The following is an 18,215-nucleotide window of genomic DNA, read 5'->3' on the forward strand; positions in this document are numbered from 1 at the left end:
TTTCAGTAGGATAATTTCTTGTGTTTGTGGGTGTTTTGCAGTTCATTTTACTGTTTTTGTTGCACCAATTTTACAAAAGAATGCACAGTTATTGTTGATCCGGGCTTCAACCCATCTGGGGTTTTGTTCATTTTTGTTTCTTCATATCAATGGTTCCGTCTGTGGGCTTGCTCACTTGGTGGCACTCATCTTCCATCGGCTTGGCTGTGATTACGTGCACTGGGCCCTGGCCAGTACTTTTACTGTGGAAAGCCCCCACTCTCTGATGCCATGTTAGCAAGCATTAACTTACAGAATGAATCAGTGAAATCCAGCACAAATATAAAGTATCAGCTCCCAGTGACACAACTAACAACGAATGTACATGTAAAATAGTTAATATTATGTTTCGCTGGTTTAGTGCTTCTCACTGATACAGCTTTTGATTAGTGTTACTGCTAGTGGTACCTAGGTAGTGTCAGCATGCATAAATAGCACACTTTATTGATTCACAATGAACATCTAAAAGAAACTTTGGTTGGTTCAGAAGGATTACAGCTCCTAAGTGGGAAGTGCAGGATAGGGGAAAGTTAATAGCATCGTTACTCGCATGACACGTAACAGACCTGACAGTCATTCTTTGACATGTTGGAAGGAACAGGCAGAAACTATAAGCTCCACCAGTAAGTCACACCTTAGAAGAGAATCTTATATCTTAGCAAGAAAGTTTAACAGGAAATGGAATGCAGCATGCTGGGGAACAAAAACTAAAACTCAATAAAACAGCAACAAAAAATCCTCAGTTCTGAGATTAGCTGCTGTTAAAACTGTTCTACAGTAAGCTAACTGAGACTCTTTTTAAAGCATGCCTTCCAAAGCCATCTTAGTCGCTTGAAAACAGCACAATGAGAGGTGTGTGAAGCAACCCCAGATTCACTAGTCTGTTTAACATAAGACGGACTCGTCATGGTCAGACATTTTTCTTTGCGATATTTGGAGCCTTGCGGCTGTCAAAAACTGCTACTCGAGACGAACTCGAGCGCCCACGGTTCAAGACCATGGATCCCCTAATAATAGCAACTGACTTAACCTTCGCTAACTCTGATCTCTTTTAATTTATTGTAAATTCAATTTAACAAATGTGTGAAAGTAATAACACAATATTTTATTTACAAAAACAAATTTATCGTAAAAATGTTATCAGTTTTTCAATAAACAAATATAGTTTTATAAATTCATTTTATGCAATACTTAAACGTTTGGACATTTGTGTATTTTTATGCTTGATAAAGATTAAGTGTTAAATAATAGTTATTTCCCTTACAAGTTTTTTAAAAAAAAGAGTTATGTCCCATAACCCAGGAAAAAAAAAAAAAAGTTTCTTAGGGCTGCTTGTAAGCGTTTATTAGTATGACCTGTCTGCTGACATACACAAGCGTGCACAAACGTTTTGCTTTGCACACATGACTTCCTTAAAGGCTCATCGCTCTGCTGTATGCATGACTACTAATATAATCGCCTTTTCAGAACGTACAAAGCGATGCCATGGCACACACACACACACACGTGCAGCTTGGTTGATATGAAAGAACTGCAGGTCACGAATGACATCCTATATCTATGTGACAAAACGAAGGCCTTAAATAGAGTACACTAGTACGTCTACATACGAGTTTAATCCTTACCACAACCGAACTCGCATGTATATAGATTTAAAAAAAAAACCCTCCTATATTAAAACTATTTTCCCCATAAAAGGAACAGGATTAATGCGTTCCAACCCTCCCACAACACAATTTATGTGTAAATATATACGTAGATACGGTATAATATACAGTACTGTATAGTAAATGTTAATGGCACAATAATATGGATAATAAATAATAAAGAATATGTTATATTTATCAATCTTCCTTGGAGGAGACGAAGACTATCGATAACGGAGGTAGGAAGATGGCGGTGTAGTCGGAGAGCAGACTGGTGCTGTAATGAAACAGCTGATGAGACAACACTATTAACCTGTTTGTAACTTGAAACATTTAGATTTTCACTAAGACTACTTTAAAAACAATTTTTAAACTTTTTTTCACATTTCATAACTTTTTAGTTTAATATAAACTTAAATGCTACGATCCGACTTTATTCATCACTAATTTGTTTTGCCTGTTTGGGCTCACTCTAACCTTCTGAACTATCAGAGCAAGAGTTGCAAAACGTTATAAAGGTTATAAAGACATAAAGGGCCTCGTTCAACTCATCGAAACGCCCAACAGCTCATTGAAGGCACCACTAAATAATCATATACGAGCTTTCTTTCACAACTCGCTTGGAAAACATCATGTGACAATCCTTTCATGCTGTGTCTGTCGATCAGTGGACGGCGCTAATGCAACCTAGCAAGCACTAACAGAGAACTGCAAAATCTTACCAACAGACACCTCAAATGTTGATTGATTCAGCACTGATTAATGTAAGTCAATGTTTTCTTGTTTACTGCTGCTCACTGATCTAGTTTCTCATTATTGTTACTTTTAGTGGTATCTAGATATACTGCCAGCATGCTGGTGCTATTAACATGCACAAATAGCACACTTCATTGATTCTCATCGATGAAAACTCTTTTCACATCCCTTTCTGTGCCAGTGAATGTGAATGAGTCTACACACACGCTTATTTAGCAGGAATACATCTTTTGTACTTATCGGTGGTGCACTGTTGGGGCAGAGGGGTGACTGAAGGGGGAGGAGACCAGAGTACTCCAAATGGCCAGGGGACTGCAAACAGTTGTCACACAGAAAACGTCCTAAAAGGAGATTGGAACCACTACCACAGGGTTGGAAACTTGCCACAGCGTGAAAAATATAAATATCGCCATAGATAAGGACACCACAAATGTTGAGTCCCGTGAGAGCACAATTAAGTAGAACATTTCCAACATCAGACATTTTATTTCAGTGCTGTGCCGCTGAGCGGCAGTCAAAAACTGTACATACTTCAGAGACGGTCTCTCTGAAATGTCGATATACCGTCTTTGTGCGTAATAGGGAGAAAGGAGAAACACCACACTTATCAAAGCTTATTACTTTGATTGTTGTATGGTGTTTCTATTGAATCGAGAAGATATTAACAAATTTAGAAAATTGTCTAACCAACGGCCATGTTTTATACTGATTCCCTAAACATTGTTTATATAGTGTAATTACATATATTTTTAGTAATGAATGTTTTAGGCTTTGGGTTAGAATATAATAATTAGAATCCGTTGTGAAGAGTTATGTCCCATGAATTGCAGCCGCGCTATGGCTGATGTTGAGTTTGGAAGGGAAACTTGTTCCACTTCGAGGTGATTTCGCACTGTGTGCGGGGAATGGGGATGTTGGGGGGAATGGGAGAGGTGGGCAAAGGGAGGAGGTGTGGGAGAAGGGTCGCTGCTTTGTGGCGCCGCAGGTGTTTTTTTTTTATTATTATACCTCCATCGTATCTACTTTCTACACGTGGGAGAAACAGAGTACACGAAAATACATCCATTCAAAACAGGGTTTTAGTGTGGTTTAAAATTAATTTAGGGTATTCTGTCTTCTAGTTTAGTTTTTTGTATATTATTTCCTGGCTTTTGGTGGATAAGAAATTAAAGCTGTTATATTTAAACCATTTCGTTATTTCATATAAATCCTCCTGTCTCCTCAAGCACGGATCTTTATTTCGGAAGGGAATCTTCAATTTTTCTATGCATTCAAACCCGAACACATTGCAGCTGGTTTGTACTTTCCCCATCTGATCCAGCTGTGGAGGGCAATACAGTAAGTTGAAGGACGCACGTACGAGGGTGGTTCCAGGGCAGATGACAAAAGCTATTTATCAAGTGAGTTTGACATTTGTTTGTGTGGTATCGGATACATAACTAGCCTAGTTGTGTTGTATTCTCCAGTTTTCCCCTCTACACACCCGCACCTAACCTGTCAGGGAGTGTTAATTACTCCCAGCACACCAAACACTAAAAGACAGTGTTTATAATACCAGAGTTGCTGTCAGCACTTCATGACTTTGAAAAATAATAATTTAACAGAAAAGACAGTACACGAAACACTAAGATTAACATATAAAGGTTTATTTGGGAATCCCTTCCATATTGAAATAAAAGGAAACGAAGAAGCGGATAAACGATCAAGACTCGCAGTCAACCTAACACCGGTCTTAAAACTACTGTCCTCCAATGTGGAAAGGAGGGAAGGAGGTGTTTTAAGCCGAGCCAGCAACAAAGACTATATCATGGCAAAGCAGCCAGACCTGTAAACAAATGTCACATGCCCTAGACCAGTGGTTCTCAAAGTATTTCGGACCGTGGACCACTTTACTTAAGTAAAAAATATGGCGGACCACCAAGGCCTAAAAATCCCTCTGTACTATGAATTTCAAATTTAAATTGCCGCATTTGTTTCATTACAATTCAAAACTAAATGTACTTCTGTGACAGTAGTAATAAGTTGACATAAAACTACGTACCTCGTTCTTTGTAATTAAAATGTTAATGCGAAGAATGCATCACTTTAGTTTAAACATTACTTTGCTGACTGTCAGCCGCGGACCACCTGACTTATGCCCGCGGACCACTAATGGTCCACGGACCACACTTTGAGAACCACTGCCCTAGACGCTCTAACCACTCGGCTACTCATTTCCTCTTTTGATATAGACAGACCCCATGAGATTGCGACTGTGCCGTGCCTTCACAAACTTGCAGTTTATTTTGTATTTTGTTAAAATAACAACGGGAAAGAGAAAATATGGGCAGATGGCGAGTCGGAGTGTCCTGTGTGTGTGTGTGCATAGCGTGTGAGATATAACGGCCTCATTGCGGGGCTACACTAGGATAATTGGTGATAATTAGGATTGAGGAGGAAAGGACCGATTCCTATCGTGTGTCTTTGATTGGGACAGGGAAAAAACATGACCGTTGTCTTCAGAGCTGTATGGTTAAGTCCTACCCAGACTTATTAACTGTAAATTTTTCACGTGAAACCTGTTGAGGTGAGCTTGTCTGTTTTGTTTTTATTATTGTTGTTTTGTTACTTGTAGTGAGAAGAGTACCCCCAATTTTTGCAAGATTTCGCGCTGTTGTAAGATTGTCATTCTACCCTCGGGCAGAGTCACTTGTTCATCTGATTTAAAGGCCAAATTTCCTCCTCCGGCAGGAAAGGATTTGATCGGGTGGAGGAGGGGTCATGATAATTATTTGACTAGATGGAACCGATCCTCGGGTAGAACAGAACAGACGCGGCCTGTGAGCGCTGCTATGTCGTGCACACATTCATTGTCATAGCTACATCTACTTGTATCATCGTACAGTTTGTTTGGATACATGGCGATTATTGGGAGCCGACAGGTCGGCTGTCAAAAACAAGCAGACTCGAGACGGATTCTCGAGCTGCATGACTATCAAGAACGCTTACTCTAGCCACTACGGCGTGCATTACTATATAAGGTTCAAACTCTACTAGATTGTGTTGCTTCTGTTATTTTTACTGTTATATTTAACTATCATTTGCAAAACTTTAATTAGTTAATATTCAAAAATCTAAGTTTAATGTAAACTGTTAAATATTAGTTATATAAAAATATAATTTCTTTTTTATTTCAGACTATTGTAACCTAATGTAGAATAGAAGCTAAATAAGAGTTGTTTCCCTGGAAAAGTTTTTTTTTTCAACAGTTATGTCCCATAGAATTGAAATCTGTTTTCGGCGTCGCTTGTGCCGGTCATAGCACAGAGAAATATCGTGCAAAATCGGTCATAGGCTCATAGCACAGAGAAATATCGTGCAAAATCGGTCATAGGCTCATAGCACAGAGAAATATCGTGCAAAATCGCTTTTGACTTTGCACACACGACTTTCCCTCCTCCCTAAAGGACCACCACGTTGCCATACGTATAATTACTAAGGATAATTGTTTTACCGGGACCAGGGGATAGCACTGCATACACATATCTCTCTAAACTCGTGTGTAATTTATCTTTTATTTGTCTCTCCACTTCTTTGTTTCGACCAGATATTGTTTTCGTGCAGCTGTATCTCACACTTAGAAAACGGAAACGACCTTGACACTTCCACGTTAAACCAACCCTCCGCTTCACTCATTGCCAGCCATGAAACTTGTTCAACAACTTTTAAACACTATGAAGGGCTGCATATTGTGACATGCAAAATAACTCAAGGCCTAAAACTGATGACAGGTAAAGGTAAAATAAATAAGGACCCAAAACAACCGAGACAATGTCAAACTAAAAGTATAGGTTACATTAGTGAAGATCGTGAGCACCGTCTCCGTAGCGTAGTTGTTATCTTGCGAAAGAAAACAAAAACAGACAGATTAAAATAAACAATTTCAGTAAGGAAGTAAACATTGATTTCTTCTATCTTCTTTTAAAGATTTGATTATATATACATTGAGAAAACAAATGTTCAGTGCGGATCAGGTAGCAAACGAAACACTGAAGAATGGGAGATAACAAGCAAAACTTTTTTCTGTCTTACGTCCCTTTGATTAGTTTATCTTCTGCTAGTTTGAATGAGTTGTTTAGTGTGGGTCTATGCACATAGTAAAAATGCTCAGGTTATTAGCTTGAGTACTATTTTAATAGCTTGACTAAGTAAATTGAAAAACATTTTAATTCAGGTGGACCTTTAAAAACGGTATCAAAGAGACTGGTATAAACTTTACACCAAAATTTGTTTGATTGTTTTATGGTTATGCTGTTTATTCGTTTGTGGTAGTGGTGGTGTCTGTGTAACAATTGTTTGTATGACTAAATTAAAAATGGATTGTAAAAGCCTAGGTCTATGAAAGATTTTATTAAAGCTCAATTTCTTTCATTCTCTACGTGGAAAAGTTTAAATTCCAGTAAGAAATAACCACACAGCTTTGCTTTTTTTTAAAAGTCTTTTAATTTTTGTATAAATAAAGCCACTGCTGAGACTCAGAAATGTTGGAAGAGAATGGTTAATACCAATAATACAATTGCACTTCTTCTTCAACTGATTTGAAAAAAGGTGTGTCATAAAAATGTTTGCAGCAGCTTTGGTTATTCCTGGTATGTTTTATAGGCATTAATGGTGTCATTTTTTTTCTTCTTGTGAGAACAGCTATACAAGAAAACATGCAATATCTGCATGCAGCTGCTCACCAACACATCCGTCTGTCCACATTTACATTATGCATGAATACTTTAACGATAAACCAAAGCAGTCTTAATATCAACATTTTAGTCAATCAGATAAAATATGTGCTGATATTGTATAATTGACACTATTGCTGAATGGTTATGCATAAAAGATGCACAGGTATAAAGTACAACAGAGTTGCAAACATATTGTAAAATCAAATACTTATCCATGTGCATTGCTAGTACCTCATGACAACAGCATGAAAATGTCACATTGAGATATATAGTTCTACAATGAGCTGCATAGTATATGAAGCACACTGTAATGTCGGTATACATCCCCTGAAATACTGGTTATGCTTCCAAACTGCCATGATAAATTTAGAAAAATTAACATTTATTACACACACAGCTTTATACAAAACCTCAAGGTTCTGTTACTCTTCCATCTGTAAGATCCCACAATCAAATAAATTAATAAAACTACCTTTTTAGTTCAGTTCAGGTAAAATAAAACATGTACACAGTTTGTAATGTAACACTGCAGGTCTCAGGACTAAGAATTTCTTGTACATGTAATGATTAAATATATAGCTCTGGGTTGTGTTTGTAAAACTTTTTCAAATTCTGCATCTATCCAGACTGCAAAATGCATGACCTTGGAAGCCAACTTTGATTACCATTTTCAAAAATAAGTATCAAATTCAGAAACAAGCAGACTGTTTTTGTAAAATTTATTTAAGAAGATAGTACAACCCCCTCCTTTTGTATTTTAAAGTAAAAGCAATAACAAACTTATTAAAAAACTGTTAAAAACTGTCAGATGTACTTACAAAAGTTAAATACCCTGACAAATAAATGTCATACAATTAAAAGGTAAGAAAAAAATGAAATGATGTTCATTGTGTGTGTAGACCAAAAATCTTTTAACATGATCATGAAAGTTTTCATTTTTAGTAACAGTTATATAAACATTTAATGAATATCAAATGCTTACCTTTGATGGATTATATGATTATAATGATGCAAATAAAATTAATGAAGTAAAACTTGTAATAAAGTTAATACAAGCTGAAGAAAAGCAAGATCTTGGTAATACCATTTGAGCAAGTTGTGTATAATATTGTGTATGATCTTATAAACACTTCACTTTGGATAACATACATATGAATAGAATTGTGTTAATTAGTGTTAATCCTTTCATACATTTTTGGTGTTTGACTTGTATGCTGCTCTAACAAAGATATAGCAGATATCTGTTAGTATGTTTTATACAGGTACCATAAGTGCTGCATAAATTAGCATTTCAAAGCAGTTTTTGTGAACAAAACCATGCTGTGCTTTCCTCAAAATGTCTATGCTGATCTGTACAAACTAGAAACGGAATATTAATAAGGACTAGAACTAGTATCATACAGAGACACATAAAACCTGGCCAGCTAAGAATAAGAATCTATACATGTTCATACTCATGCTGTTAAAATGCATGCAAAAGTCTAAACTTCTATTTTCAGATGCAGTCAGAAAGAGTATGTACAGACAAAAACCACCGTCAGGCACAGAAAACTAGGTAAGCCACACACCATATCAAACAGCAACTTTGTACTAATTTACTTTTAAAATGTGACCTGAATGGCTTGACATTTGTAAAGGTAAAATTCAAAAGTGATATTGACTTCATGCTTTTCAAAATCACACAGTGGTCATCTTTTTTTTTGGTCAGGAGGAAGTATGGTGTTCTTTTTCCCCCCTCATGCAAACAAGCACACATGCACTCTCCAAAATGCACAGACATGCACATCCACTGCAAAAGAAAAGGTTAATTAAAATTTAAAAATAAGCACCCAAAATCGTGGTAAAATTTGCTGCCTCCAAAAAACTTTCAAAAAAGGGTTTGGGATTGCACAAATTTAATTTAAAAATGCCATTTACATTCCCTGATTCATTTTGCTTGTGAGATTCATGTCCTTGTTTTATGGTAATCAGGAATTGGAGCTTTTAATCTAATGAACATTTCGAAAGCAAGGATAATACTCAAAAACCAAACAACTCTTGAAAAATGCCAAGAACACGACACATTGAAAACAGACTTAAAAAGTTAATAGGTTAAGCAGCATGTAGATGTATGAGTCACTTGATTTCCAAATGCTGGCCTTGTAGGTTTGAGTCAATGCTGTGATTTGAGTGATGTTCATGCTGATTATTTGCTGACTTCATTACCTCAAGCTGAGCCAATATTTCAGGTAAAAAGCAGTAAACATTTCATCAAAATGATATGAGAAACCAAACAAAAATAATGATGTATGACAGGTATCCAGAAACTGTAAAACGCAACATATTATGACTTGAGAGAAGTGAAGGAGCTCATACACTGGTGTGAATGTCAAGAAGTTTGACACAACTATTAAATACTGAAATTGAAGTGGAACTAAACAACCATTTCAGAGTCTTATCTGTCTTGTCCATTATTAAAGAAATGGTCAACGGTTTCATACTTTTGATGAAATGTGTTCATAATTTGAACTAGTTACAGCTTTACTGGAGAAAAAAAACCAGCTACGTTTTTGGCTCTGGTATTGAAATTATAGTACAATATTGAAGGAATAGATCGGTGGCTTTACTATGGAGAAACATGAATTAAAGTTATTGGTGCTACCACCCTGACCTTAAGATAGCCTGGAAAAAATGGAATAGAGAAGAACAGTATCTGTACAGACATTGCTGTGACTACAGTTTCAGTTTATCTTTTGTTACGATTTCAAAGTTGATTTTAAAGAATTAACAAGAAGCAATAACTTTTCTTTCTTATTGTGTGTCGGTTCTTGCAGAAGCTGAAAAGATTACAGCAGAAATATTCTCTAAATGAACAGCTAAATGTGCACTGTCTAGCCTGGATGGAGAAAACCACATCTATTTTAAATATGCACAAAACACGAACACACATTCATATTCATTTTTCATTGAGGTCATCTACTTTTACAGAAGATTAAAGCCAGTTAATCCTGCAATCATCTGTTGTAAGCAGCTGTTGCCATCTTCATAGTCTTGCTGTAATCTTCTGTCTGTAGCATTCTACCTCTGAGAATGATGCATGCTGGTATTAAGGCATTAAAAGCAGTTTTCCTAGACAAAAGCATAAACATTTGTGGATCAAAACTCCACAAGAACCTAAGCTCCAGTTCTGATTAGGTGTTCTTTGACCCACCTGCCAAGCAACATCTCAGAGTTATCTGAATGATGGCAAGTTCGCTCACACAGATGTTGCAGAAGTTAGAGCTGTTTGACACCCTGCCATTGAGCTGCCTGTGCTGTACCCAAACATCATACTTCTTATGGAAGGCTGATGCCAAGTCAAGCATGATACTTGGTTTGCACCCTGACTCCAAGGCACTTGTTGCCTTTACCCATCTTACACAATTTTCTCTTTGGTATAGGCGTTGTACCAGATCTTGGAGAGACAGATAGCGGAGTGGAACCGGAAATAGATGTACAGTGGGACACACAGGTGAAGGATGATGTTCCACGGCAGGATGCCATAGAAACTTTGGTGGAACGGCACCACCATTGTCTTGCGAATCTCGAAGAGTGTGACAACCCACAGAGCGAGGTTACACACCAGCAGGAATGTCACCACAGCTCTGCCAGGCTTGCTTTCCACCTGGAAAATGAAAACGAACCTACAGTCAAAAGGAACACAGGATACATCACACTATTATAAAAAAAAATACAGTAAGCAAATCATACTAAACTGTTACCACACTGTGATGGACAGAAACATGTGTAACCTTAAAGGAAAGGGGTGATAGGAAAGGTAAGATTCAAAAAGGAAGCAACAGTCTGCAAAAGTTCACATGAATATAATTGACGCCTTACCTCTTTAGCTCAGATATGAAAGAACTAAAGCAATTCAAAGAAACTAATATTAAGTAATATTAGAAGTTTATGGAAAATAATAAAGATACCGTAAAAAAATTGCAGGACATTCCTATTACTAATACAGCATCGCCTTTTGTGAAGCTTATTGGCTTATTGGCTTCTGCCTGAGCCAGCCAGGGTCTGTCGTTCGGATCAGGGTTCAAAACCTACCTGTGCATCATTCTCGGCGCGTCGACAGAGGCCATCCAAGACAAAGATGGCCTGCAGGGTGGACTGCACGAGCCCCACAGCGATGGTGACCAGGGAGAGGATGCTGGTGATGCCGTGTGATGCCAGGGTGGAGGCGGAGGAGATGAGCATAAAGCTGAGGTACACGTAGGCGCCGGCCAGGGACACCAGCAGCAACACCGAGTCCAACGACAGGTAGTTCTCCAGGAACAGCAGCTGCTGAAAGCGCACCCGCCCCACGATGATGCAGCCACCCGTCAGCACCAGCAGCGAGATCTCCATGACGAAAGAACACCTGGACAGTGGAAATGTAGTTCTTGGAGTACTCGCTCACTGTTGGAACCTTCGGCTTCACACAATCCCTTAATCCCTTCCTTCCTTTCATTCTTTTATTCTTAACTTTTATTTTTACTTTTTAAATGATGATGGTGTTCAAATGCTCTACACTAGTAATCCAAATCGCAGACACTTTTAGTTGAAATAACTAATTCTTCTTTAATTTTGAGCAAAGGGGTCAAGGGTGATGGTAGTTACCGTGGCAAAGAATATTTCTTTTTTAATATCATTGTTATGACATAGTGAGGAGCTATTATTTATAATGAGTGATGGTAGAGAAATTGTGTGGCTTACTTTGATGGCGGTGTACGGGTAGTTCAGTCTCGAGTCGAAGACGAAGAAGGTTGCTATGGCGATGAGAGTAATCACGGCAACCAGCAGGCCGGTAAACAGCCCTTTGTTCGCTTTTTCACAGTCCATGGAGACAACACCCTGTGAGGAATAAAGGTGATAGAAACACTGAGTAAATCCAACAGACTGAATAGTAAACTACACACACACAGCACGCGCACGCACGCGCCATGATTGGTCTCTGGTTGAGCTTTTTCACGTACTCGATGTTGACAAAGGTTAGAATATGACAGCCTGTGTCCTTTACTTACATGAGGGACAGATGAGGTGAGTGACGTGTGACTGGGCCACCTCTGTTTGACCTTGACCCCAACGTAGGTGTACATGCGGTAGACGATGCCGGCGGCGATGATGCTGTAGATGATGGTGCAAGGGAACAGGTAGGGCGAGGCCGTGCGAGCGAGGGTCATGTCCTCGTAGCAGCTCTTCAACAAGGGAGGGTTGGACACGTTCCCTACAGACATGCGCACACCAGTCAGTTCTTTCTTGGAGTAATCTACTGAAACTTAGGTCAACAGAGAAGTCTCTCACAAACTGATGAAGAAATAAGATGGGGTGGAAAAAACAAGGATTGGAAAGCCTACAAGAGCATGATGGCCACTCACGAGAGGCAAAGTAGTCCTGCTGTCGGTAGTCCTCGGCTGTTTCCGTCACGGCCGTGACGAACCACACACACAGGTTGGTGGCCAGCAGATGCATCAGACCAAAGCGCACCGACGCCTTGTTTTTGTCGATGACAAGCTGCGAGCAACATTGAGCAAAGGCAATTACTTCAACAAATCTCTTCAAAAACATTCATATATATCTTTTCTTGGTAAAACTCTGGTCAGCACTAAACAGCATAAAAGTATCCATAAGGCTTGTGGCCTTTGGGGGCATCTTTATGGAGGGAAAGCTGCAAGAAGGCTCAAGCACGACATGTAGTTTTGTTTGGTACTAGCAGACCCATTGGTTGCAGTCGCCCAATCGTTGCAGGCAACACAAAACCTCAGCTTCCCGCCGTTTGGCGTACCTTATGGTTCTTGAAGAGGAAGAAGGTTTGGACGAAGGTGAAGATCAGGTGGACGACGTAGACGAGAGTGAAGATGTGCGACTCGCACGTGGTCGTGTTCTCTGTCTCGAAGTAGGAGGCGATGTGAAAGCCGTCCAAAGTCACGCTGCCAATGCTGAAGGCTGCAAAACCCAAGAAAGCAGATGTTCATCTTCTGGTCAGAAGAATACTTCATTGCAGTACTTCTTGCATTATAGACGAAGACATGGACATTCTAGATGGACACTAATTTTCTAGGGACACATTGAGTTTCACTGGTATTCTAGTCCTAGAGGATAAAGGGTATTTGAGATTGACTATTGGTATTTAGAAACATTGGACACGTTGATATTCTAGACACGATTGGACATGTTGATATCCTAGACAGTCACAGTTGTATACTAGACCTAGTCGACCTCAGTGTTATGTCGGACACACACATTGTAGATGAAGACAAACTAGACATTCAGCATGAAATATTTTGTTACAGTTTTCAGTATTTACCAAGCGCCCCAAGGCGGAGATAAAAATTGATTCCTTCCCCAACGTGGCGACATGACCGTCAGGGGGCAGCACGAGGTGCGAGGGGGAGGAGGTGTTGGACAGCGTGGACATCTGGTCCAGTGGTTCCTTGCGCGACTCCAGTCCAACATCACCTTCCTCCAGGTCCCGCAGCGGGCTACCCAAGGTGGTGGGCGTGGTGGGCACCGCGTTGTCCTTCCGGCTCGGGCAGGGCGACAACTGCAGGTTGTCCTCGCTGCGGCGTATGACGACGCGGATGCTGTTGTCTACGGCATTGCGCACCTGGCACCGGATGGCAGATTAGGTGTAAGTCTTTGTGTGTGTGTGTATATTTTTCCAGTTTGTCTGCATGGGTATTTCTGTGTTTATCTGTTTGGTCCACTCATGCATGGGCGTGCATACAGGCAGACGCTACAAATGATTCACATGACAAAACAAAGTTAGCTTTAAAAATGGTTTACACTTGTTTTGTTTGTTTGTTTGTTTACTTGTACCCTGTTATCCACAACTACAACTACTGATAAATATTGGTTTAATTAGATACTGTAAAATGGAAGTCAGACGAGGATGACAGCTGGTAAATATATTTACCTGTCTGCCTCGCAGGATGCAGAACTGGAAGTACAGAAGTGTAGCCAGAGATCCAAAATACAGGTATAATAGGAAGACCTGCACATGCAAACACGCGTGCACTTTATATATATACATCTCTTGTCTTTATATATATAATATCTTCCCTTTATTTTTTTTCTCTCTCTGATCGCTACCCTTTTAAATTACGAAGTTGTCCACATTTGCTTCTGTGAGGTGCATGTAGGTCGAAATTTATTCGCGTAGTATTTAATTGTTCGGAGCCACCGAATGAAAGAAATAAACATCAGAAGACATGGGTGTGAGTACCGCTCACCTGCCAGACATTACCTACCACCGAGCGACCGTGGAAATGAACAAACATTGCAAACCTGGCGGGGATCAGACAAACTATGGCATGAGGCCACAAACAAATACTCTGCTTTGTATACAAGATGAGATGGCGATAGCTGCAGGTATCACTTGCATCACACTTTGGTCCTAACACATGTCTGTCTGTATGTCTGTCCACTCGTTAGTCTGTCTAATTTTTATTTGTCAGTCTGTCATCCTTGCGTTTTAGAAGTGTCAGGAGAAGAAAGTAATTTTATGTTTTTCTGGTCTTACATGGGAAAGTGTGACTTTGGGATCGGGTAGAAATTACCAGGAGATGAATATCACTACAAACATGCCATCAGACATTGAAGCCCTCGGACTGACATTTCTCAGTCTGTTGACACATTGTGGGCACCGGCAGCATGGAGGACAATGAGTTGATTGTAGAAGACAGGGGAGAGGTCGGGCATGAAAAGGTCAGAAGTGGTTAAGTGGGCGAGTAACATGGGTGTGGTGCTGATGATTGAGATAAACTGCGATACAAATGTTGGCAACCGCCGGACATGGTGAAATCAAATAAACATTGCACCAGATTATCAGAAATAAGTGACTCCAGGAGCTGGCTTCTCCTGCCCCCGGCAGAGAGTGTTTACAGTCTGGAGGAGCTCGCGAGAGGCATGCTTTTGCACGAGATTTTATTTCAGAGTGAGTGGTAAATATCTGGAAATGACAAGTGCGAGACTTTTTTTAAACCACAGGATAGATGCTAGTGCCAAAGGAGGTGAGAACGACCGGTGTGTTGTAGGATCTCAGAACAGGATGGCACTGCTGCGGAAGGAATTACAGGTAAACAGAAAATAGACTTTCACACTCGTCACGTGGTGTTGCCTGTATATATATATATCGTATATATATATAGTTTGAGCCCAAACCTAGAATAGCTCTGAACGATACACGGTTTAACTTTTTGAAGCCAGACTCTAATGCTTGAAAGCTGCGAACATTTTTACCTCCAGGAGAGGTCAAAGTTCATTTAGAGACTCAACAGTCTGTGTTGCTATTTGCCAAACACGTGACCTTCTTTTTTTGAGCAGACGAACCACTTTTAACTCCAACAGGTTCCCCCAGAGGTAAATATTGTTAGGGCCTTGAGGAGTGTTCTGCTTCATGCACTCAACGATCTTCGCTGATTACTTGCAGAACCAAATGTAACAAACCCAAACATTCTGGGTATTTGCTTGAGTGGCCATGCAGCTTATCCCTCCCCTCACCCCAGTGGTCAAAATTCACTTAAAAAGGAAATGCAGAAATCTTTTATAAAAAAATACATTATTAGTGTGTTATCATTTAATTAACGCAGTATATTAATCGTGGAAAGATTGTAAACTTTGGTTAGTAAATAAAGACATGAACTATGCGGGTTCTTCAAGAATGAAAGTGAACGGGGTATGTGATGTTTGTACCCAGGACCCTGAGGAACAGATGACAGATGGGTTCTCACCTCCAGGTAGTACAGGTGTTGGCGTTCCTGGACGGTGAGGGCGTTGGCCACGGCGAAGACTCCGCCAAAGACCACCAGCAGGAGAGCGTACAACCCGCACAACAGCTTCGTCAGGGCCGACCTGTCAACAACAACAACAACAAAGGTGGTGAAGGTAGGTGCACCTTTGGTACACTACCTGCAGCAATCATCATTACTTACCTGTACTTCACTAACAGCTGGTAGAAATGTTGACCATAGAAGTTAAATAAATGAATTTCTAAAAATACTTTAATTTAATTCATTTGTGCAGTCGATTTGTAGGATATCAACATCTTTGTAAAAATTCAAATGCTTACAAAGTCCTCGCAAATAAGTTTTACGAATACTCTTTATAAGAAATATATAATTCGATAAAACTTCTTACAATAATTATACACATATTTTGACTAAGTAACTTTTATCAACACATTATATACAGTGAACGTAATTATTTTTTTTAGAAATCAGTGTGTATACAAATTATTTATTTACACTGCAACAAGAAACAGAAATATAACGAATACTGACTTCAATGATAAGCATGATTTGATAACAGGACCTGTCTCACTAAAGAATTAAGCTAAACTGTGGTTTACTTGTAGAATCCTTTCTTAAAACCAGTTAAAGTGATTCATTGATAACATCGGTTATGGAGGCGAGTGTAAGATGTCTCCTCCATCTTCAAAACATATGCCAAAGATTCTTCAACTTAGTGTCGAGACTTGGCTGCTTTCTTTGGCAGTGGCTGAGCTGACCTTTCACCCTCGTGTGGTTTGTTTTGACCTTATCCACTCACTCCTTCCGCTGTGGAAATGCCATCGTGCCGGCGCGCGCCGCTCGTGATAACAGGTGTAAATTAAGGAGAAGGCGCCAAAGGTGAAGGTAGGTCTCACCTGAAATCATGTTTGTCCTCGTAGTACAACTCTCGTAGTGGTGGCATGTTGGTAGCTGCTGCTTCTCCACACTCTCGCCGAATTCCTACCGAAGGGAAGTGCACATGCCAGTGTCGACTGTCGCTCGGCCACCCAGATGGTCAGGGGGAGCAAAGTCCCGCCGTGCGCCTCGGCACACAAACTCGCAGAGCCTCGGTCTGAGCCAGTCTATGGCACCAGCCTGCCTGGGAGACTTCCCTCCGCCAAGAATCTTTCACTCAAGGATGCTTACCAGCCTCCTTCTCTCTCTCTCCCCCACCCCTTACTGCCTGCCACCCTCTGTGTTGGCAGTTTCCCTCCCTCTCAGTTCATGTACCCGCACTGGTTTCTCGCTCAGTTCTATCTTAGTCTCTCCACGAAGTTGGTGAAGGGAATCCATGGAGTGTGGTGATGTAGTAGACCAAAGGACGCTACAGAAATAGTCGTCTGCTGGATAGTTGATATACGGGTACCGAGAGGTATCAAGGTACGATGTAGGGTATTAGTAGCAATTGTAGCGCTACCCTACTACTTGGTTCTTTGTAGACTTCTCTGTTCTGATTTTCATTCCTTTTTTGTTTTTCGTTTCTTTTATCTTTTAGTCCGATTGTTGGTAAATAAACGTTTGAGAACAAACAGTAAGATTGGTGAAGACTCAGAGGAAGACAGTATTTTAATCACAGTCATAAATATTCTTCTCCTCACCTTTTCAGTTCTGAACAAACACTTGTCCCCCTAACACCCCCTCGTTGCCACCGTCCCTTGCTCACAGATAACACCGATATCAATGCATGTAAAATATATTCCTCTCTCTTCATTCACAACCGGGGTATACAGGATGCTTTGGTTGTTGATGGCGAGAAGCCGGGTGGCTACAGGTGCTCCTTCTCCGTGTGTATAAAGCTGCAGTCGCTAGCAGACACGGAGGATCATCAGGCGCCATCGTGAAACACGGTTCAACTCGTCTCCACACACCAGGCTCCCCTCCTTGCTGCCGAGGTTCCCACTTATCTTCCTCTCGCGGATAAAAGCGAGATATACACGCTGCCCGAGGTTTTCAGCAACAGGGATGTAAACAGAAAGTTTTCGCACATTTGTTTCGGGGAGATTTCTGTTTTCTTATCTACTGTTGGGCTGTACTCTTGGTGTGTACGCTGTGCACGCGCATGTCTGTATGTATGCGATGTGTGTATCTACGCCTACGTGCGTGTGTGTATATACATAATATACATTGTTTTATACATTTGCGCATGGGTAATATGCATATATAATATATACAAGGAGGAAAGGAGGTCAGGGCAGAGAGTACAAGCAGGATAATGAGGTCACCTCTCAACCCTTGTGATGTCAACACTCCTTACTTCAGGTGGTCACTAAACTATGGGGTGGACA

The 18,215-nt window shown here is 40.2% G+C and overlaps 1 protein-coding gene across 1 annotated transcript; it reads right to left on the bottom strand.

Annotated features, from left to right (window-relative positions):
- Nucleotides 1-6,904: 6,904 nt before the first annotated feature.
- On the bottom strand, nucleotides 6,905-17,068 carry LOC112560682 (proton channel OtopLc-like). The gene is given in 11 exon segments (XM_025232697.1): nucleotides 6,905-10,799; nucleotides 11,228-11,535; nucleotides 11,872-12,013; nucleotides 12,184-12,386; nucleotides 12,538-12,673; nucleotides 12,945-13,105; nucleotides 13,467-13,514; nucleotides 13,517-13,766; nucleotides 14,076-14,153; nucleotides 15,892-16,012; nucleotides 16,806-17,068. Coding segments are annotated over 11 exon segments (1,743 nt in total). The 5' UTR covers nucleotides 16,853-17,068; the 3' UTR covers nucleotides 6,905-10,550.
- Between the last annotated feature and the right edge of the window lie 1,147 nt (nucleotides 17,069-18,215).

This window comes from Pomacea canaliculata, linkage group LG3, assembly GCF_003073045.1.
Source record: "Pomacea canaliculata isolate SZHN2017 linkage group LG3, ASM307304v1, whole genome shotgun sequence".
Taxonomy (NCBI): domain Eukaryota; kingdom Metazoa; phylum Mollusca; class Gastropoda; order Architaenioglossa; family Ampullariidae; genus Pomacea; species Pomacea canaliculata.